Source organism: Rhododendron vialii, chromosome 6a (assembly GCF_030253575.1).
Source record: "Rhododendron vialii isolate Sample 1 chromosome 6a, ASM3025357v1".
NCBI classification, from domain to species: domain Eukaryota; kingdom Viridiplantae; phylum Streptophyta; class Magnoliopsida; order Ericales; family Ericaceae; genus Rhododendron; species Rhododendron vialii.
The window spans coordinates 41,332,689-41,354,670 of NC_080562.1; the positions used below are offsets into that span (position 1 = coordinate 41,332,689).

Consider the following 21,982-nt stretch of genomic DNA (forward strand, 5'->3'; position numbering starts at 1 on the left):
GACAAATAATTTTACTTTTTTTTTCCTTCTTTTTTTGTTTATCTTAGATAAAAATATAAAATTCAGATATACCAATAGTATTTTTATAAAGCACACGAAAAAAAATTCATTATTATTTTCACTGGACATTAGAAATAGTCCAAATAGGAATCTTTAAATGCGAACCCAATGTGTGCATAAACTTCATGGATTGTGATTTTGATCCATTAAGTTAAAAAAAAAAACAGGGGGAGATTCAAGAGTGGTCAAATATTGTATCCAGCTAAAAAAAATTCCAAAGAATTCGCAGTGGCCGGTTAGCAAAATCGTGATACTCTTCGGATAACAAAGCACATAATTCTATCGATATTCTCTTCCTCGCAAACGACTTCGTCGAGGTCCCCTCCCCAAAAAAAAATCTAGTAACCGGACTAGTGTGTTGAGAAAATCGGTGAAAAGACCGTGTCGAAGTCCCTTCTGATCTTCTTACTTGAGTGATTCGTTTCGAGCGAGAGAAGTTGTAAAAGCATAAATTTTTTATCGAAACTAATATGTGCTGAGCATAATTTACTTGAGTGTCTCTCTCCTCTTTCTTTGTGCCGAGCTTACCATGATACCATCACTGACGACGATTACTGGACAAAATGCAGAATGGAGTAACACGGAACCGTTGTTTCTGTAGCAGCCGGAGTCAGAGACCTACTAATGGGTTATTTCCATGACTTATTGGGTCATTTTAGTTGACCCAATTAATACCCAATTAATAAATGAGTTAGATGGGTTAAACCCATTCTGACCCAACTAATAAATGGGCCAGGTTGGGTCTTTTTTTTAGTGGATAAATTTGTGTTAATTAATGGGTTCGGATTTAATTTATCATCCCTAGTTGGAATGGTTTGAATGACCATAGGTCGCGTTTACAATGTCAGTGCCATCAAATTACGAGGGAGTCTACGAGCCAAAAAACATACAGGAGAGGAGGAATTGAGGTTAAGAACGAATGGAAATTAAGACGATGAGGGAAAAACCAGACTCTTCGCTTTCGGCTCGATCTAAATCATCTAAAGCTTGGAAGTTGTAACTACAAGGCCTCAAAGCACATGACGACATCTCAATAATAATCAAAAGAGCTACAAAAATTATTAAATGTCACAACATAATCTGATTATATCACGTCATTCAAAACCAGTTACCAAAATGGGGTGCAGCAGCATCGTCTGATTCGTAGGTAGCTCAAAATGGTGGAGGCTCATTCGGCGTCAATTCCAAGGTCTGCTGAATCTACTTGGTGGAGGCCTATAAGGCGTCAATCTAACTTCTATGCCTTCGTTTGACAAGTGCTTTTTCACTGATCCAATGCCCGACTGCAACACCCGAAATCAAGATACAGAACGTCTCATAAGTTATATTACAGAGCGATGAAAACAATTAATAATAGATTAAAAACAGTTTTCCTCAAACAAATCAAGATTTCTGTTAATCGGTATTTGCTTTCTTGCAGGCAATCACCAAATAACATATAATAGAATCAAGGAAGAAATTATCGGTAGAAAGTTTATATAACACTTCAAATAATATGGGTATTTCGACGGACATGTCACAAATATCACCACTGATTCAGATAAAGAGCGATTCAATATTATGTTATCGACTAATCAAGTTGATTATCACAATATCCCATGAACAGATACAATATTTCGACAAAGGTGCAGAGACAATATCACAGTCAAGAAAAAAAAAATCAGGGCTAAAAGGCAAGAAAAAGAACGGCCAGTGTCCTAGTCATTTGAGTAATACTAACAATTACTTGACAATGAAAACATGATCGTACCAATCAATCGTCTACCCATACTAAAGCTTTGATAGATAAAGAAGAGGGGATTCATAACTCTAGAGTAGTTATCAGTATACCTCCTCCCGATGGAAAATACCAGCAGCAAGAGCAGCAGATGCATTTGTCTTTTTGAAAACCTCTGAGAAATGTTCAACTTTTCCTGCACCACTACTGGCAATCACAGGGATATTCACAGCATCTGAGATCAGTCTTATAAGATCTATCTCAAATCCTTTCCCTTGGCCTGAAAAACTCAAATAAGCCACCTTAGAAATGAAAACTAGTTCATGAATGAAGAACAAGTACAGCTCAACCAACAGATCTCAAATGATAAGGCCACCCCCAGGACTTGACGGGGTGAGTCCAATAGTAATGGAAAGTCACCAATACAAAACTTTATTGGTGCATTTAAAGATGGCGTAAGAAACAAATGAATTCCAAGTAAGATGACCAAGGTTTTACATTGAGGGAAGATGCATAAACATCTCCTCTCAGAAAAGGAAGCAACCAAAAAAGTGAACACCGACCAAACATATGTCCACAATACCAACGCACCTTCCCCTGCCTCAACCAAACAAAGACAAAAAAAGGGATAAGAATGCAAGGCTCTCACAAACTCTGGCAAATCAACAATTTCTCAAAACCCTGAACTGGCACCTCAAATTTTGATTTACTTATTTTAACAGCTCTGAACCAAAATCATATCAAGTTTACATGCAACTGTTTTCATTGTTCCTGAGAAGCAAGAGTTGTGTTTACCATCACAATCAATGCAGTTGAGCATTATCTCCCCAGCCCCCAACTCTTCAACAGCTTTTGCAAGTTCATAAGCTCCAATTTGTCTATCCTCTCGGCCACCATTCACCTGAAGAATTGGTCAACATAATTTAAAAGGGGTTGAGAGAGAGAAAGAGAGAGCGAGTAGCATTCTTACACAGAAGGGGGTGCTATCGACTGTACGCCTCTCAATGAACAACAGAAGGCAATGATGCAGTTTCCCGCACAAGAAACAAAAACATAGATACGCAACGCAAAGGAATGAACAACTTTGTTTCATCAAGTTCAATTAACCAGAGGGAGTCTGATGGCTTAAAATTACTAGAATGTCTTGAAAGATAGAGACGAAGCAAACCGCAACTATGCATGGTAAGCATTTTTTCTATCAGAAAGGGAAACCAAATGGCCAAAAGCTCATTGACTCAGTAATGGAATTGAAATAAACCCATCAAGGATTGGGTATAATAGTATGCCCTTACAATGTGAACTCTATAGTGGGCAACGCATACATGCAGCCCTTCACCTGCTAACATTTCCATAAAAACACATATCTACCCTTAGCATTGTAAATCTTTCCACAGGCACCTCTTTAACTTCTCAAAGCTGCTAATATGAATCGGATTGAATACCAACTATAGCAACCCTCACAAATGTTCTAATTGCCCTATAAGGAAGGTTCAAATCCTGTCAAACGACGAGTATATAAATCAAACTGTTTTCTCTTCTATGTCTTCCAAAATGATTGGGGAACCTAGTACTGGGCTGAGGATATGTAATAAGGATAATTACTGGAGATGGCTAATTTGGAGAATCAGGACATGCTTTGAGGTTTACTCAAAACCAGCAAAACAAATATAATAGGAGCAAGGATGGCTAACCGTGCACTGATACCAGGCATATTCTTCTCCATTCGGGCCTGAAAGCAGACACAAAACACGCAGTCAAAAATTATTCTTTCAATTTCATTTCCCCTCTTTTAGGTATAGAAACAAGGCAGCAGCAAGGTGAGACTCTCTTGCTCTCTCCTTTGTTATCTTCCATCAGCTGAGGGGTTAACTGAGTTGCTTTATATGGTGAGTACTGGTCTTAAATTGCATGCTGATGCTCCAGCAACCCCCATCATTTCATGTTTGATTCACAATTTTTTTCATTTGTTAGCTTGAATGTGTTTTCCGAGAACAAAGAAAATCTCCTCTGATACGAAAATCCTGGTCCTTGCGCTCAAAAAAATCGATGATGTTCACTGGATTCATATTGGTGATGCAAGTGCAAAAGATGTGAAAAGCAAGGAATTAACCAGTCTTGAAAGTTGAAACTAATTCCCTACCAATCGCAGCCCTCTGTTACCATGAAAAGGAAACTTTTAGTTCTTGTAAACCAAACAAGGCATAATGCAAAATTTGATGCTCCCCCTCCCATAAAACTTTTGGAGTCCCATTTCTTCTTTGGTGAATACAAATACATACACATACACCACAAGAGATTAAATTCTTTCCATCGGCAGTGGAAAACCCCACTTTTCCACCACCACCTTTTTTGGTCCTACCGTGTTTTTATTATTGATCTGAACCGTTTATCTTGTAGACCCCACATAGTAGTGTATTCATGCAAAAAATAAACTTGATCGGACATTGATAGGAGTATCAAAAATTGAATTTTGCTTTGTAAAATGGGCAGTTTATCCTTATTATTATTGACAAAAATCAGATTGTCCATTTTATAAACCAAAATTCAAATTTTGATATATTTATTGACTTCCGATCAAGTTGATTTTTTGCATGGCAATACTATGCTGCGGGTCTTAAAATATGAACGGTTAGATCACAAGAATAGACACTCGGTGGGGCCCATAATGAGCGGTGATGGAAAAGTGGGGTTTTACACTTGCGGTGGATAGAATTTATTCTCTATGCATAAATTTACGCATGGATACACACGCCACACAGACGCCCCCCCCCCCACACACACACAAGTATGTGTACATCAATTTTGCAGAGCATATGCGGCTTAGAAAAAAGGCTAATATAGAAGGAATCATGATGAGTGATAATGGAAATCCAAAGAACCAAATAGTCATAATGTTAGATTGTTCGTGAAGTACATGACAATACCATGAGGAGCAATCCTTGTTGTAAACAGAAGTCTCAATGAGTACAAGCAGGGGTGACACCACTAAGGAGGTACTGGTGTCAGTTGATCCCACAGGCAGAGAAATGTATCCACTACCCCAACATAATTTTCAGCTGTTAGGAGTTTTGACCATAGTTGTCACCAGTGAAAAATGACTTTGAACCATCTTTGGTTGCTTTGTAACTGTGGGAAAGTTGAGTGCCTTAAGTTTAGCTATCGGTAAAATTGAGTGGAGAGACAAGAGATGCCCAGTTGTACACCCACAATCCTATTTATACTTCGCTATGCAAGGAAACTGTGTTTTACTGTTTTTGTTTGAGTTCTCTCTAGTAGCAAATTATGTATTTTGAGGAAGAAACACACAGAAAAAAATGACTAGGAAAAGACAGTGGCAAAAGATAAACTAAACCGTCTTTTTTCCTCTCTCTCTCTCTCAAACAGAAGTATTTGAGATGGAAATTTGACTGGTGGTTAATTTCATGGATCAAATAACCAATTATCAATAGTACGAATTGTTTCGTAAGAATTATATCCTTCAAAAGTTTATGAACGATACCACTGATAAAAAAATTCTGGAGTCGCACTGAGAACAAGGAGACAAGTGGGTGAAGTAGAAAGTATCTAAACATCAAAACAAACAAGCATGAGTCTCCTTACCAGGGTTGCTCACTCTGACAGTCTTGAAATCAACATCATCGGGATTCTTCAAGAAAACCCTACGAGGATCAATACTTACAACCACTGCCTGCAATACCAAAAAAATCAGCTGAATACGGATGCAATGAGCTGCAGAACGAGGTGATTGTACCCCTGTTCACAAGGTGTGCCTCTGTAGAGCATAATGTGTACCAGTATAACTTGGTGCATGCTTGGTTACAAACGAGGCAGCACCCCATAAACGCCACAATGCAGTATGAAATATAAAAGTGAGGTAGCCCAGTTTACTTACTTCATCGGCAGATCCTATATTCATTCATCCAAGGACTGGAGCTAGCAAATGCAATCTTAAAGTAGTTTTTTGCAATTTTAATACAAGTTCATTCCATTGCTTGTTCATTATTTCACTTGTTCCTTTTGCCATTTAGTCAACCTTCAGAAATAGTGCTGTATCGCTACATATGTTGTCCTTTATGATATGTAAGAAATACTTAAAGTATGAGCAAGAGTTTTTAACTGAACATATCTGTAGATAGCTCTTGTAAGTTGACCTGGTGTAAATATTAAGATAGAAACTGCACTACTGTTCAAGCACTCTATTCTACCCTTAGCCATCCTCATCAAAGTTTATACAATTAGTCCATTGTTGCAGTTTGATTCAAGCTCTTGGTATTCTTTTGTCCTCACCATCTAAATAAGGTTGGCTAAACCAGTCTTCCTAATCTTTAATTCCTTTCAAATCATTAAAAAACATGATCTTTCATCAACTAAAGCCACATATAAGTTGCATGCTCCGAATTCTTTGAAACAAGAAAGTTTGCCCTAAAAACACATCAGAAATACTTATCACAAAGTCAAAAGCAAGAAATGGCATGAACATCAAGGTATAAAGCTGCAATAGGTAATTTACCTGGTTACCATAGACTCTGGAAATCTGTTCTATGCTACTTTTCCCGGTCTTCACCTAGAAAATGAAGTTCACAAAAAATTACCAATAAAAACCTAAACAAACAAGTATACTGTTTTTGAAGATTCAACAAGAAATATTTCATACTCCTGATCTTATATATTCTTCGGCTGCATAAACTGCATCACTTCCAATAGAAACCTTATCAGCACCTGACCGGAAATATTCTGAAGCTACTTCCAAACTCGAGTAGTATCTATAACAGAAGACAATTAGACATTACTGTTCACTTATATCCCAAACCGTAACAATCAAAACTTCAAAGTCAGGTTTTTTGGTAAGTAAATTCTTTATACTATGGAAATACCAAAGGTCCATATCAATACTTCATAGAGAGACTTCACTGACTGGGTAGTGGTGGATGTTGAGCTGCTTGATATACATTGTTGGGCCCATTTCCTAATAGCTTAAGCTTTTGGGACTACTGAATGGGTATGGTGGATGATGTTGAGTAGCTTGATATACAATGTTGGGCCCCTTCCTAATAGCTTAAGCTTTTGGGACTACTGATTGGGTAGTGCTAAATGTTGTTGAGTAGCTTGATATACATTGTTGGGCCCATTTCTTTTTTTTTTTTGATAAGTAAATAAGTCTATTAGAAACTAGGCATTAAGGGAATGGCACCCATATACAAATAAAGGATTGTTGGGCCCATTTCCTAACAGCTTGAGCTTTTAGGACTACTGGTAACTTAACATGGTATTAGAGCTCAAATTGGGAGAGGTCTTGGGTTGAAGTCTTACTGTTTTCATTTGTTCCTTGTTTGCATTCTGGTTCGCCCTTTCGTATTATGTTTCTCCTTACCTGTAAAAGTTTGCATATCCACACAAGACAGTGTTGCAGGCGAGGGAGGACATTGGGTAGCTTGATATACATTCTTGGGCCTATTTCCTAACAGCTTAAGCTTTTGGGACTACTGGTAACTTAACAGGTGTAGCCTATTCTTCCCAAAGACCAGACTATCAAGTCTCCAGTCATAACATCAGCTATCAAAACTACAACTCATTACACCTGCACAATGTAGAAAGCAAGAGAGAGCCAACAGTCAATTGCATAACTTTGGCTTAGCTGTTCAGGATTCCAGAATTCCCAAGGAAATATTCTGGATATTCTTTTACTCAGCAACAATTTAAGCTTTTAGGACTACTGATTGGGTAGTGGTGGATGTTGTTAACTTTGGCCTAGCTTAATATACATTGTTGGGCCCATTTCCTAACAGATGTTGCCTATTCTTCCCAAAGACCAAACTATCAACTCTCCAGACAGAACATTAACTATCAAAACTACAGCTCATTACACCTGCATAATGTAGAAAGCAAGAGAGAGCAACAGTCAATTGCATAGCTTTGGCTTAACTCTTCAAGATTTCAGAATTCCAAAGGAAATATTCTGGATATTCTTTTAGAACATCCAGAATATCTAGAATATTCTGGATGTAGCCTATTGAATATTTCACTCAACTATCAAATGAGGGATATCGTTTTTCCACATTTTATTCCTAATTTTGGGAAATATTCTTTGGTTCCTCTCTGACCACAAATGGTATACAACAGCAGCTACAGACAATCTTCTGATCACAGACACAAAATTCTCTTGCTTTTTCTCTATTTATAATCAGCGAGCAAATTTCTATCTCGTTCAATTCCTGCTAAGTGCTAACGATATCACACAAAACTTGCGTAGAGCAGCACAGGCAAAGAAAAGATGCTGCTGTGAGTCTGGAATCATTGCATAGTGGACCTTCCGATCACCATTCTATCAAACTATCCATCGTAGGTAATCTACCAGAGCATAGCATCCACAAGATAGTGAACCATCTGGGAAATACTAGACCATTGAACCTTCAGAAGATATCTTCTAGTTGGCTCTATGCAGTCTGAACGATGAAATTACCACACATGGCTAGTGTCCATACAAGCACAACCTTTCTTCTCATGATCTGAGGAACTTATTAAGACAATCACCCAGGAAACAGAAATTATTAAGAGTACACCAAAAGTTACAGAAAAGCAGTCTAACTATACCTGCCACTGCCATCAGTGAAATCTCGGATGCCACCTCCGACTGTTAATGGTACAAAAACTCTTTCTGATGTATACCTCAATACCTAAAAAGCAAACAAACAAAAAATTAGAGAAAGCAAGATTAAAGATGTCAAACTAAAAGAGATTCATGAGTATATAGTATATAAGATTTATCTCTGACATTTACTACAAGTACTGGATGACAAACCTGCAGCATTGGCAAGTCGCCCAGAGGAAAGTCGCGGAAACCAGTAATATTCAAGAAACTAATCTGAAATGCAATGCTAAAGGTGAAACCTAAATATCATGGCTATTCGATATAAGATGAACAAGTTATTTTTCCAAGGGAAAATGACGGCCAAGTACGAGTTTGATAATTAATACCTGCCAAGGACATTTTCAGCATTAACAAATGTTCTTAGCTTGTTCTTGGGGGGTATTAATTATCAAAACACGTCCTTGGCCGTCATTTTCCCTCTTTCCAAAACAGGGCATACCTCATCAGCCCCATCTCTGTAGTACTTTCCAGCAAGATCCACTGGCTTGCCAAGGTTTCTCACCTTCGACAAAGAAGATGACACTAATCATTGACATATAGATATCAAGTGCCCAAAAGCAATGGACGTGATTATAATCCCATGCAAAAAGAGAGTAACACACGCAAAAGCAGCGAAAAGAAAGGTGTGAAGATGGCAGGAGTTGAGATAGAAGGAACAAGCATGTCTAAGTCCTTTTTATCTTGTTTTTCTTTCTTTTTTCTATTGGTTTTGGGTAGAACATTAAAATTCAAGTTGAAATTAAACACCATTCAAACATATCACATGTTTATTGATTTTTACACTTTGTGATACCTCATTCTCCTTTGTATTCTCTCTTACGTCATATTGGTCTCCCTTGGTAACAACAAGATCACCTTCGTCATTTGTCCTTACATCAAGACAAGCAATTACCTGACCAGAAGTACAATCCCTTAACATAGAGCCACAGAGATAAACAGATCAAATGCCCTAAAAGTCTAAAATGGTAAGTAATAGCTAAATTTGTCATAGCAGTTAGCACTAGTGTGAAGTGTGAACACTGTATGAATATTTTTACGGGGAAATAGAAATACATAGACTTTGAAGACAGCAACCGAAGTTAAAAGATATGTGGAAGCTAGTCTTACCCTCTTAGCTAGTTTTGAAGCGTTCCCTACTTCTAGCACCTTCACACGAAGTTTTCTGTTTGTTAGATGGCCTCATAAAGAAGTTGAGAATAGAAGAGGATTCCTTAACTCAAAAGTTTCAAAGGCTACCTTTGTTGAGAAAGACTTTGGGTATAAGAACCTTCTCAATACAGAAAGACCAGCATCTGTTTCATTCATGGTGAGGGTTATAAGCAAGTTGATACAAATTATGTCAACGTATAGGTCCGCACCGAAAGAGATAGTTGATTTACTGCAACAGACCCAAAATAGTAGTACAAAACAGATCATGCAGAACCAACTGGCTTAGGCATATTAGTGCAAAACAAAATGCAGTAGGAAACCAAAACTATAACCGAAGAAAACAAAAAGGACACTGATATGGTTTTCTCCAAAATGTTTAATTTCAGAAAAACAACACTCCCCCGTTCCTCCCTCCCCCCCACCCCTGAGGATGGGGGTGGGAGATGCTTGTGCCTGACACTATAAAGGCACATTTGTGGGTATTTACAAGACGAACCCACTTGATTTTATATTTCAATCCATGTAATAAGAACAACAGCTTATTGTAGTGGTCATGCTCAGTCACCAGATATATTCTGTTCGCCAAACAAAGACTTTTCAATTAAAAAACAGAAATAAAAGCATCGTGCCTCCACTCTTTTCTGGGTGAAACTGAACTGCATGTACATTTCCCCTTCTCACAGATGCTATGAAATTGTCGCCATAATTGCACGTAGATGAAACCCAATCTTTGTTGTCATCTGACTAAAAGGAAATATAAACAACCTTAGATAAGTGACCCCGATAGTACGAAAGACAGACATGGTAGAATTTGGAATGGAAACAACTGGAGAAAAAAAAGAGAGAAGAAAGGACGTACTGGCATGGCACGGTAAGAATGAACAAAATAAACATGATTGTTTCGGATAGTATTCAAAATTTCAGAGTTTTTCGTTAGTTGCAGAGCATTCCAACCAATATGTGGCACTCTTAAACCATTGGATGAGTTAAAACGCCCAACCACACCAGGAATCAAACCGAGACCATTAACTGCGAAAAAATTGCAAATCAACAAAAGAACAGTCAGAAAACAAGTCTACTCAAATATGTTTTACATAGAACATCAAAATATAGACAATCAGCTTGTCAAAAGCTGTCAAATAAATTTAACAAAGTCAACATTAGGTAACGGCCCATTGACAAAACAATTTTTTGAGAAACATTCCTAACCAAAACCAAGTTAACCAACTGAGCCTTCGGTACCAATCAATCGAGGTAGGCTACATGAATCCGTTTTCTCCATTGACCTATGTCGAGGGCATCGCGTTCCATGATGTCCGACAAACCTCTTTTTTTTTTTACTATAGCTTCTGTAGTCAATTTTGGTCTACCCCTCCCCTTGTTGTCACCCTCTTCCAAAACCATATCAGTCCTAACTACCGCATCTACCGAACTATGATAGACATATCCAAACAACAATTATCTATTCTCTCGTGTTATCTTCATCTTCTCTTACTTGTATATTGTTTCTTAGTAGCCCAACACTCTGTGTTGTATAACATGGATGGCCTTACAGCAATCTTCAACTTTACGAGTATCATGTGGTCGCATAACACTCCCGAAGCACTCCACCATTAGATTCATCCAACTTGTACTCTATGTGTTACATCATCTGCATTCTCCCCATACTTACTAACAACTAGCCAAAATTCTTAAAACCCTTACTTCTTGGTAATTTTTGATTTGGAGGGTCACTATATTGGCACTAGCACTTTAACTACCACTAAACTGACATTCCATTTTACTCATATTGATCCAAAATCCTTTTGACTCCAATGTTTCTCTCCAAATTTCTAATTTAGCAGTTTCATCTACTAAGACAACATTCCCGCAAACAACATACACCATGTGTTGTCAAATATAACCACAGTCAGTCCAATCTGCACTTGGTTTTAAGTCCCTGTGCAACATTGAGGCATTGAAGCCTTAATTCCAGCCAGAGTAAATTCCAGCAAACAACATACACCATGTGTCGTCAAATATAACCACAGTCCAGTCTAATTTGTACTTGGATTTCAGTCCTCGTGTAACATGAAGGCATTGAAGCCTTAATTCCAGCCAGAGTACGGTAAGAAAATTGTTTCCAAATCAGGCACAAGATCAATGACAACACTGTAGGATTCCTTTGCTAGATAGACGTCTTTTGAAGAGAAAGAAAAGATTTTAACATATGCAAAAAGGGATCCTTTGGGTTTAGTAGATGGGTTTACGAGGAAGAGAGGACAATGAGGGGAGATTTCTCTCGCTGGGTCAATTAGGAACAATGACCACTTCTTTGCAGTCATCCTTCTGTTGAAAATGTTACTAGATAAAGTGAAAAAAGGCTTCTGCTTATTTCTTTCTCTAATACGAGTAAACATATGGCCAAACACAAGCTCATCAAGATGGAAAACGCTCCTCCATCAACGCATAAGGACTTCTAAGAACTTCTTCAGATATCTGTATATAACTCCATAGGGGTTACACACAATGAAGCATTAAGGTTCCCTCCACATACTTAACCTTCATAGTACTCTCCTCCGGCATCCTTTTATCTTTTACCAAATACGTACAATATGATGGCAATCACAACAAGAGCAGAAAAAAACAGCAGGACCAATAAATAAAGGTACATACTCTACCACAAGCACCAAACACATCATAATGCATAAGTCCAACATCCAGGGAGAGTAGAAAAAAGAATGAGTAGATTACTGTACAGGCACTACATTTTGATCACATTTTTCTATGCTTAAACTCCCAATAAAGGTGATGAACATAAAGTAAGAGGAATAACTAATGTCAAGGAACTTATTTAATAGTGAAGAAAGGCATTAGAGAGTTACCTGGTCCATTCTCCTCACTTGACTCAAAAAGTAGTTGCAGTCCAAGACAAATGCCCAAAAACGGGCGATCATTCTTGATGTAAGTACATAAAGCTTCAGCCATCCTGGAAAAAAACCTTGCTATACATCATCTTTCCCATGAATTTAAGATCGTACGAATCCTTGACAAAGCTGCTACTTACATCAAAATCATGCTAACTCGTAGTAATCTTTATGATGCAAATTATCCACTTTTACAACTTGTGCATACCGGATATGATTTCCTTGAACCATATGTGAATTATCAATTAAGCAACAAAAAAAAAGTTCAAAGAAACCATATAAAACAAGCTGGTATTCGAAATACTAACTGAAAACTGCCACCTATATCGCATTTTGGTGGTATAAATTTACTTAACAAAAAAAAAAATTGCCAGCTATAGAATCAATAGTGCGAAATAAAAGTCTTGCTCCTTGAAGCAACATGTGACTCATCACCGTAACTTCATGCCAAACCATAAGGTTGAAGAAAATGAAAATAAACAGCAAAAAGTGCAGAAATGGTACACACCTACAGTCTTTCGGAACACAAAACTCAAACAAAATCTTTCTACTGTTAGTACTGTAAGGCAGCACCTGCAGTTTCAGATAAAGTGCTCCCATTGTCATTATCCCTACGTCAACCTCCTAATCATGCAAGTGAGTTGCTAATCCTGACAAGTCCACTCTATAATCTCGCATTTTATTTTGCCTTAATGAAACGATCTAAGAACTCTGATGTTAAGCTTCACAAAGCCATGTGAGAGAAGGCAATGGAAATATGATTCTCTCTCTCTCTCTCTCCCCTTTCTGATCAGCAGGATATCATTTTATGCTTTCATAAGCTCAGGAACCAAAAGAAACAAAAAAACAAAAAATGAAGTGGGAATTGAAACAGAGCACAACCTTCTTTTTGCAATCATGAATTACTATGGAATAAAGATATTACCCACAAACCTTACCCCTTTTGGGTTAGCACATCCATGGCTGCAGCAAATGCCCCAACCCCAGGGAAAATGAGTCGTTCTGCAATGAGAATGTCTTTTGGCGATTGCACCTGGAAGAATAAAATTAAGGCTTCTTATGTGTCGCTTAATTTCATTTGCATATTTTGGTTACCAACATCTTAACAAAGGGAGGCACACATCAAATGGATCAAATACGCAGAGCCAATTTTCCTGACTTGTTTAGTGATTCCTTGTTTCTGTCTCCTACATGTGACACATAATTTCATCCAGTGGCGGACGCAGGATATGGGCGGACGCAGGATATGTGCTTAGTGGGGGCCCAAACTACATGTATTCCATAATATAGTCAGAGATTGTGTGTAAGTAGCCGCTATTTAATTTACACAAACAACCAAAAAATGGTTGATAACTTAGAATTATAGGGACTTGCATGGGCCAAACTCATGAAACTTCGTCATACAAATTTTAAGAATTCTTTTTCATCAAGGGACTTGCATGGGCCGACCTCATGAAACTTCGTCATATAAACCTAAACAACTAATACAATCAAAAAGAACATTTGTAGTTGTGCAGGGCCTGGCACCCCCTTCTGTCCACCCCTCGTTTCATCCCCTCACGACAATACATTTTCCCACCCTCTTTACGTCAATACATACATTTGCATCCAAGGTTTTCTTTCTCTTCCATTCTAGTAAGTTCGGCAACAAAGCAAGAGGCTACAAAATCAGGAAAAGAAACACTTGAAAAAAGAGGTGAAAACGAAAAGATTACATCTTTGATGTCGAAGCCGAGCGAGCGGATCGCGTTCCTCACGCTTCGAACGTTGCCCGCTCCGTAGTCAAGCAGCGTCACCACTGCAAATTTCGAAAACCACAAACAGTTCCAAGTTCAGTTACATAGCAGCAATAATGAGGCAGCGCAAAACACATACAATTATGAATGTATTTAGCTACTATAAGTATTGAGAAAATGTATTTACCGGGATTGTTGTATACACCGGCGGAGGCGCGGACGGAGAAAGTGGACGGCGGTTTGAGTTTGGGAGAGTTAGTGTTGGAGTCGTGGCGGAGGAAATGCAGGGATCGAGGAGCCGACGGAGGAGGAGGAGAAGGCGGTGGAGATGGGGCGGTTGTAGCCGCCAGGAAGTGTGAGGGACGCAAATTGGCCGCCTCCATTGCCCCGCCACTTTTCTCTCTGTTTCTCTCCTAGAAAAACAAGAGGGTAACAGCTAAAATGCAATCTACGAGAGTCAAAATTAAGAGATTATCCTTTCCACCTGGGTGGGAAACCCCGGTTTCCACCATTGCTATTTGTGGGTCCTACTATGCATTATTTCGGTAATCTGAATCGTTTATCTTGTAAGAATTGCAAAAAAATGTATCCATCCAAAAAATTAGCTAGATCGGACATAGAAAAAGTATATCAAAATTGAATTTTAGTTTGTAAAATGGATGGCTTGATTCTTTAAAGTAAAACTCTCTGTGACCGTTTATTTTACAAACCAAAATTCAATATTTTTGATATATCAATTTTTGTTCGATCAAGCTAATTTTTTGCGTGGATATAATTCTATGTTGATCCTACAATATTAATGGTTCAGATTATTATAAATATTGCAAGGTGAAACTCACAATGGGTGACGGAAACTAGGGATTTTCCACCTAAGGTGGGGAGAATTTAATCTCCAAAATTAAACATTAAACAAACGAAAAGATCGACGACTGCTTGTGAGTTGTTGACTATTGAGTGTTAAATGGGCTCAAGCCCATGCAAAGATGAACAATGAATGAGCCCAATCATTATACAGCTAGAATGGGCCAATACAGCCCGTTTTCCTGTTGTAAACGCTGGTTAACTAGCCCATCATTGGCATTGCCACTGTAACGGCCCGTTTGTCGGACGGATAAGGTTCTTAGTGGATAAGAAAGAATAGTGGATATGTTATAGGGGGATTATTTAAAGAGGTGGATAAGAGGTGGCATGGTTCGGTCCCGATTGGTTCGGGTAACCGGTTTTCGAATTTTTTTGAAAACCCCTTTTATAGCTTGTTGGGTTATTTAACTTGACCAAATTATCTTTCAGTTTAGGGAAATTTATAAAAATGGTCCCTCTAGTTTGCATGAGTTCTCATTTTCATCCCTCTACTATTAATTGTATCAATTTTAACCCTATGGTATTCATTCCATCTCAATTTCGTCCTTCTCCCTAACGCCATCCATGAAACAAACGGAATTGAAGGGCAAAATTGTTATTTTCTCTCACAGAGGGACCAAATTGAAATTTTATGCAAACCAGAGGGATTATTTTTAAAATTTTACATTTTACTTTCGTTTTTTGCAAATAAAATAAAAAATTCCATAAGTAATGTATTTGACAACTGAATTATTTTTTATTGGGTAATCAAACTATATTGGAAAATTTATATTTCATTACACATTACAAAAATATTAGAAAATGTACAAATCAACCCCTTAGCTAATGTCTTTGTATCATGTTCTTATAATCTTCTTATTTTTTCACCCAATAAAAAAAATGTTTAAAATCCGTGTTTATTTGTTATATGAGTGATCTTATGAGTAAGTCCCAAAATAAATACACTTATACCCATATTTTAATGTATTTGATCTCTTAATATTTAATAGTGTTTCATTGCTTAATTAAACACAATTACAAGATTTATAAATACTACTGAACAACTTTTTCTTTTTAATCATGTGACAAAAAAAATAACGATAATGAAAATTCAATTGAAAAAAAAAATACAAGACCAAGACAATTAACATAAGGGTTGTTTTTCGAATTTTCTCATATTTTTTGTGATGCATATAATAAAAACTTTACAAAATTTCTACATATATTTTATTATTCAATATAAAATGAGATGAGAAATATATTATATATGATGTATTTTAAATTTATTTACAAAAACAAAAGTAAAAAACAAAATTATAGAAATAGTCCCTCTAGTTTGCATAAAATCTCAATTTAGTCCCTCTGCGAGGAGAAATGACAATTTTGTCCTCCAATTCCGTTTGTTTCATTAACGCCGTAAGCAAGAGGGACGAAATTGAGACAGAATGCAAATTATAGGACTAAAAGTAACACAATTGATACTAGAGGGACGAAAATGAAAATTCATGCAAACTAGAGGGACCATTTATAAAAATTTCCCTTCAGTTTATAAAATGGGTTAGATGGGTTTTGATTCATTTTGACCCAATTCATAAATGGGTTTTGGTTCAATTTATCAGGCCTAACCGAAAGTGCATCTCGTCTGTGCTATTTTCAATACGGCTGCTATCCTCAACTCAGAGAGTCTATGCCAGGTTTGAGAGTTTATATGTATGCTATGTTAAACTCCTAGGAGCACACTAGCACAGAATTCAAGCTGGCCCAGACTTTCTAATTGCTTGAAGTGGATAATTTGATCATTAAGGGGGCGTTTAGTATCCTTTTTGTTTTCAGTTTTTGGTTTTTATTTTTACTTTTTTAAAAATTAATGAAGAAAACTTGATTGGTAACAAGTTTCTACTTTTTTGTTTTTAATAAACTTTTATAGAATTTTTGTAAACTATAGAAACTACAAAAAGGTGATTTTCTCAGTTTTTTTTTTTTTTTTTTTTTGAGAAACACAAATATTAGAAAACATATTTCTTGTTTTATTTTTATGAAAACATAAACCTGTTTCTACTTCTAGTATCTTAAAAACAAAAAACTGAAAAGGTTACCAAACGCATCTTTCGAAAATTGCGTGAAAGAGAAAAAGAAGTGAGAAAATATGCTTTCCTCTCTTTCTTGTTGCAGTGTAGACATTTTGTTGGATTATTGACTCCTCAAAGCAAAAGTTCTATTCCATGCCCAGGCATCTGGGTCATGGAAAGTGTTAGTAATTCCTTAACTAAACCCAAAGTTTTTGAAGGCAAAAAAAAAAAAGAACAGTTAGGAATCTAATATGAGTTCCAAGCAAAGCAACAGTCAAAACAAGAAGACTTGTATATTCTTTCCTTTTCCTCTTCCTCATCCACATTCTTGCTTTCCTCAATTAGACATTACCATTTCCCGGGAATTCATTCAGCTTGAGCCATTTTTTTTCCCCAGCAAATCGGAAACATGATTCAGATTTTGTATCCACTAGTTTTCCTTGAAATGGGTCTGATTCTAGCCCTTGTATTTGGAACACCCGTAAGGAGATTATTGATCATGGGGTTGGACAGAGCAAAGCAGGGGAGGAGCCCATTGGTGGCGAAAACTGTTGCCGGAACCTTGTTTGTGGTGTTCATCTCAAGCTTATACAGTGTAATGGAGATCCAGAAACGTTCGATGGAAACTGGTTCACTTAATCCTACTGATCAGGTTCTTCAGGCATATAATCTGCTAGAGGCATCACTTATGGGTAGCTTCTAATTTTATTCACTGTCTTTGCAAATTCATTTTACTTTTATCTGGAATAGAGCAAGTTTACCTGCTGGTACCCACATGCCTTTGCCCAAACTAATTTTTTGGCTTGCAATAGTAATACAAAGTCCAGGACTCAAAAGCAGCAATGTTCTGCACCGATTTAGTGCCATTTTGGTACAATCCCAAATCAAGACAACTCGATTAAACTCATCTCATTTTCAATGCAAATCAAACAGTTCGGACTTTGGACGATGTGGTAGAAATGGCAATAGCCATCTTTGATATCAAAGATGACATTGCCATTTTTTAGCATTAACATATGACAACGGGTGCGGACTTGGGCTTCTAGGCCTGTTATTGCACCAAACCCACGTCACAAAAATGATTGAAAAAAATAAAAACCCATGTCACAAAAAAGTTCCACCTTATTTTAAAAAGATCGAGGGGCTGAGTAGTTGATCTGTTGGTTGTGTTTTCCTTTCCTTTTGCTCATTAAGCCCCTTATTCCAAAACCATGTCTTTGGCTCATCCATTAAAATTCCAAGCACATTTGTGCTGCAGGATTCTCTCTTTTCCTTGGATTAATAATAGATCGACTACACTACTATATCAAGGAGCTCAAACTACTGAAGAACAGTATGGAGGAAATTACGCAAGAACACAAGACAGGGGTTATGCAAGAGAGATCATTGAAAGCTGAACAAGGAACAAAGCTGAAAGAGACAGACTCCAAACCAACAAAGCAGCTTTGAAGGGAGCAATCAAGGAAGAAGACATGGGTATATATGTACATGATGGAAGCATAAGGGTGTAATTAATTGATTCTCACTAAGGCATGAGAATTTTATGTTTAGTTCACTTCAATTGACAAGAAAGAAAGAAAAAAATTGACATGTTATGTTGCTTGTACTGATGCATGATTTTACTCCTGACTGAATAATGATTTTGTGGATAGTATTTGATATGCCCTTGTCTCAACTTTGGACATTTGATACGCACTCGTCACGACTTTTTTATCGTGTGTATATAATCGTCCATCGCTTACGCGATCTCTGAGAAAATCACCACTTTGCGCTTGAGAATTGAGATGGCTGTGCTACAACTAAAAGAAGTGGGCAAAAATAAGGGCATTGTAAGAGCAATTGATAGAGCTAGACTTGGCACTTTAGTCCAATAAAATAGTGTTCCGATATAGTAGTAGAATGTGTTAGGAGTATGACTTATCGCAGTATTAGATCTCTCCTCTTATTTAAACTTGATGTTATCAAACTCAGAAAACTTCCAATTTTCACAAGACGGCGATGACGCGAGAGGGTTGACATTTTATGGTAATATCAGCGTACCCTTTCGTTAACTGTATGTATCAACTGAGAGCGACTTGATAGTGATATTCTCCATGCGTTGAGGGAAAGCACAAAGCTTTGGAATAATATATTTATCCACTTACTAACTTAAACTTGTATTTTAAATTAAAAAAAATTCATTTAGTCATAAAAATCGGCTAAGAGCATCAACATTGAAATCGCCATATATTATTTTGGTTGAAATGCTGAGCAAAAGTTCAAAATGGAGGCTACTCTAAACTCGCTACGTCTCATATTTTAGAATATGAACCGTTTGGGCAACGTTCTAGCGAGTTTGTGCACCTCCTTTTCGGACTTTTTCTCCGCGTGTTAGTTGTTCATCAAGTATCCATTATTTTACCCTCCTTTAGTTTACTTTGCTCTTAATTAATAAAATTTGACTATTAGATAAGGAAATTATTGTGATATATATGCTACAACTACAATTTCTACAATCACTCATGAAACTTAAAACAAACATAGAAAAATTTAAAGCCATTAAATTTAAAGTTTCAATTAGATTTAAAACTACGATATCATACACCATATGATCATTGTAATATTGTCGTTGGAGTATGATGGTTAAAAAAATGACCATTCCAAAACTTGCCCCCGAATGGGCGGGGGATTGGTCTTTCGGATTAATCGAGGTGCGCATAAGTTGGTCGTACACCTGGTTATCATAAGAAATTAAATTTATTTTGATGATATTATGTTAGACAGTTAAGAGTAAAGAGTCTGGTAGTGCAATGTCCATCTAAAGAAATGGCTAAGTAAATTAGAAAAAGCAATTATTCAGTTCTGATTTGATGTTAAAAAATTTTAGGCTAGTTTGGATGATGCTTATCCATTTTGGTTGGTAAAGTCACTATGGCTACTAGTTTAATGTATTCAGTTACATCTAAGGAACCAACCTGCCGTCCTGTAACTACCCCCACACGTTTCAAATTTGGCCGGCAATTTTGTTGCAAGAGGGGACTTTTACCTACCGAGGGCCAAGGTTTTTTTTGTAAACTTAGATGTCCGAGTTAATTTACGTACGTGCACTTTGACTAATTCAATAACTCTACAAATAACGATTAGGCAAATCTCCGGTAGTCTGATCAAAAGATCCTCCGTGGACAATGAGAATCGAACATACGAACCTGAGAAAGTAGGCCATGCAGTCACTATCGCGCTTGTACTCGACCAACCGTCGGGGTTTCAAGTGGGGGCTTGATTTTACCAAACCAAATTGCCAAGGGAGACAAAGAGTGGACTATGTTTCCATTGAGAATTTGAGAGAGAGGGGGGGACCCTATATAAGTTGAACCTTTCCAGTGGCACGCCAAGTCTGTGATTTTCACACCACAGAAAGGTCTAATGTACAGAGAGCAGTTGACCTGCTATTTATGCTATCAATGCACTTTATTCAAAGTCTACTATATTCACACCCCACACACACAAAAATGTCTTAAGACTCTTAACCCACAAAGAGTGGTTTTTGTTTGACTTGTTGGAGTCTCCTCTTTATTCTAAGCCATGGCCCTCCAATCCAGAAAAGACTTACCAACCACATTCCTACGCATTTGAACTCAAATCAAGGCCTTGAGTGTTGGGGAGGGAATATCGCAACTTAAATTACTGTACTAACTTTTTAAAAGTTCTAACTTTTTTTCTAATGAATGGAAATTTGGTCTAATTTAAGTGCATATCGACTAATTTTGGGATTCTGAATTAACAAATGGGCAGACCCTCTTTCTAATGGCCCCAACATTCGGAATGTTTAGCTTCCGTGAGTTCAAACATACGAACTCATATAGGACAAATTCTTATTTGCTTTCTCGTATCCACATGGCTAAATTTGTCGGAGTTTTCAAAACTTTAAAAGTTATTTAAAATTAAACGAGCTCGGGTCTAATGAGAAAAGGGGCAATGTTTCTAGACTGGTGGCCCACAAATGAGCAGCCCCCATTATCACCTCTGGAAGTGATTAACTTTATTCTCCTCACACGTCTTGTAATTGTTGTTGAAATGTGAAAGCAACTTCGAATTTTATCAATTGCCGTGGATGGAAGGAATATGAGATCGAAAAGGAATAGTTTTCCGTGAATTTCACGATTTATTGAAAAAAAATCAAGTACTACAACTCTTTAAAAGTCAATTTCAAAATACAGATTGATTACAACTCGGTTAATGTGAAATCTGGCTCAATCTTTGAAGATGGCTTAAGAACGTCAAAGCGTGTGCGTGCGTGTGAAATTATCTACTATTTCATATGTGTTTTGAATGCAAACAAATAGACTAAAACACACCACACCGTAATGATTGATTTCATTTACTTGTGAAATCAGAAAATTAAAAAACACCTCTTTTTTCAATAAAAAAATGTGAAGTTGTCTATTACTCCCCTATGTAATCGAAGCAAATATACAAGTTTTAACCAAATAATTACGTACCCTAAGCCTCCAACACAATTATTCAATTTTGAAAACATAAATAGTTTCGGAGGCTTTTGTACTGACTGTTACCAATAACGCTATTTCCGGTAAGTAATACAAAACACTCTTATCCTCCAATTTGTTTATTTATTCAATTGAGAGTTACACCTCAGTATTTCATTTAAGTATAATATTCTGTTTGAAAGATATAGTTTGTATCTCTTTGTTATAAGTATTACTTTGTAACTAGCTCGACTATGTACAATGTAAACTAGTTGATGGAGTTGTCGAATGTTGTAGTACTTGTAACTAGCTCGACTATGTACAATGTATACTAGTTGATGGAGTTGTCGATACGTCCCTCTAGATACAAGCTATATCTTTAAAACAAAATAA

At 37.0% G+C, this 21,982-nt stretch overlaps 2 protein-coding genes across 2 annotated transcripts; one reads left to right on the top strand and one right to left on the bottom strand.

The window, feature by feature from the left end:
• Window positions 1-982: 982 nt before the first annotated feature.
• On the bottom strand, window positions 983-14,677 carry LOC131329401 (imidazole glycerol phosphate synthase hisHF, chloroplastic). Its single transcript, XM_058362501.1, has 19 exons — window positions 14,405-14,677; window positions 14,197-14,279; window positions 13,420-13,514; window positions 12,440-12,543; window positions 10,435-10,604; window positions 10,205-10,319; window positions 9,663-9,718; window positions 9,534-9,572; window positions 9,220-9,318; window positions 8,866-8,928; window positions 8,577-8,639; window positions 8,369-8,451; window positions 6,432-6,540; window positions 6,288-6,341; window positions 5,378-5,465; window positions 3,469-3,506; window positions 2,573-2,678; window positions 1,891-2,057; window positions 983-1,343 (listed from the first exon to the last, which is right to left on the bottom strand). Exons 1-19 carry the CDS (start codon window positions 14,598-14,600, stop codon window positions 1,239-1,241), a joined length of 1,833 nt encoding a protein of 610 aa, XP_058218484.1. The 5' UTR covers window positions 14,601-14,677; the 3' UTR covers window positions 983-1,238.
• Window positions 14,678-17,438: 2,761 nt separating this feature from the next.
• LOC131329375 (uncharacterized) lies at window positions 17,439-18,787 on the top strand. Its single transcript, XM_058362470.1, has 2 exons — window positions 17,439-17,818; window positions 18,385-18,787. The coding sequence occupies exons 1-2, from the start codon at window positions 17,536-17,538 to the stop codon at window positions 18,573-18,575; spliced, it is 474 nt and encodes a 157-aa protein (XP_058218453.1). The 5' UTR covers window positions 17,439-17,535; the 3' UTR covers window positions 18,576-18,787.
• Window positions 18,788-21,982: the final 3,195 nt, after the last annotated feature.

What these genes read in the sequence shown, in the direction of transcription:
- LOC131329375 (XM_058362470.1), top strand. Translation starts at nt 17,536, where the DNA reads ATGATTCAGATTTTGTATCCACTAGTTTTCCTTGAAATGGGTCTGATT. An exon ending in GCTAGAGGCATCACTTATGG is followed by an intron (nt 17,819 to 18,384) that starts GTAGCTTCTAAT and finishes TTTGTGCTGCAG; the next exon opens with GATTCTCTCTTTTCCTTGGA.
- LOC131329401 (XM_058362501.1), bottom strand. Translation starts at nt 14,600, where the DNA reads ATGGAGGCGGCCAATTTGCGTCCCTCACACTTCCTGGCGGCTACAACC. An exon ending in TCACCCAGAAAAGAGTGGAG is followed by an intron (nt 9,719 to 10,204) that starts GCACGATGCTTT and finishes TGAATGAAACAG; the next exon opens with ATGCTGGTCTTTCTGTATTG. An exon ending in ATGCCTGGTATCAGTGCACG is followed by an intron (nt 2,679 to 3,468) that starts GTTAGCCATCCT and finishes CCAATTCTTCAG; the next exon opens with GTGAATGGTGGCCGAGAGGA.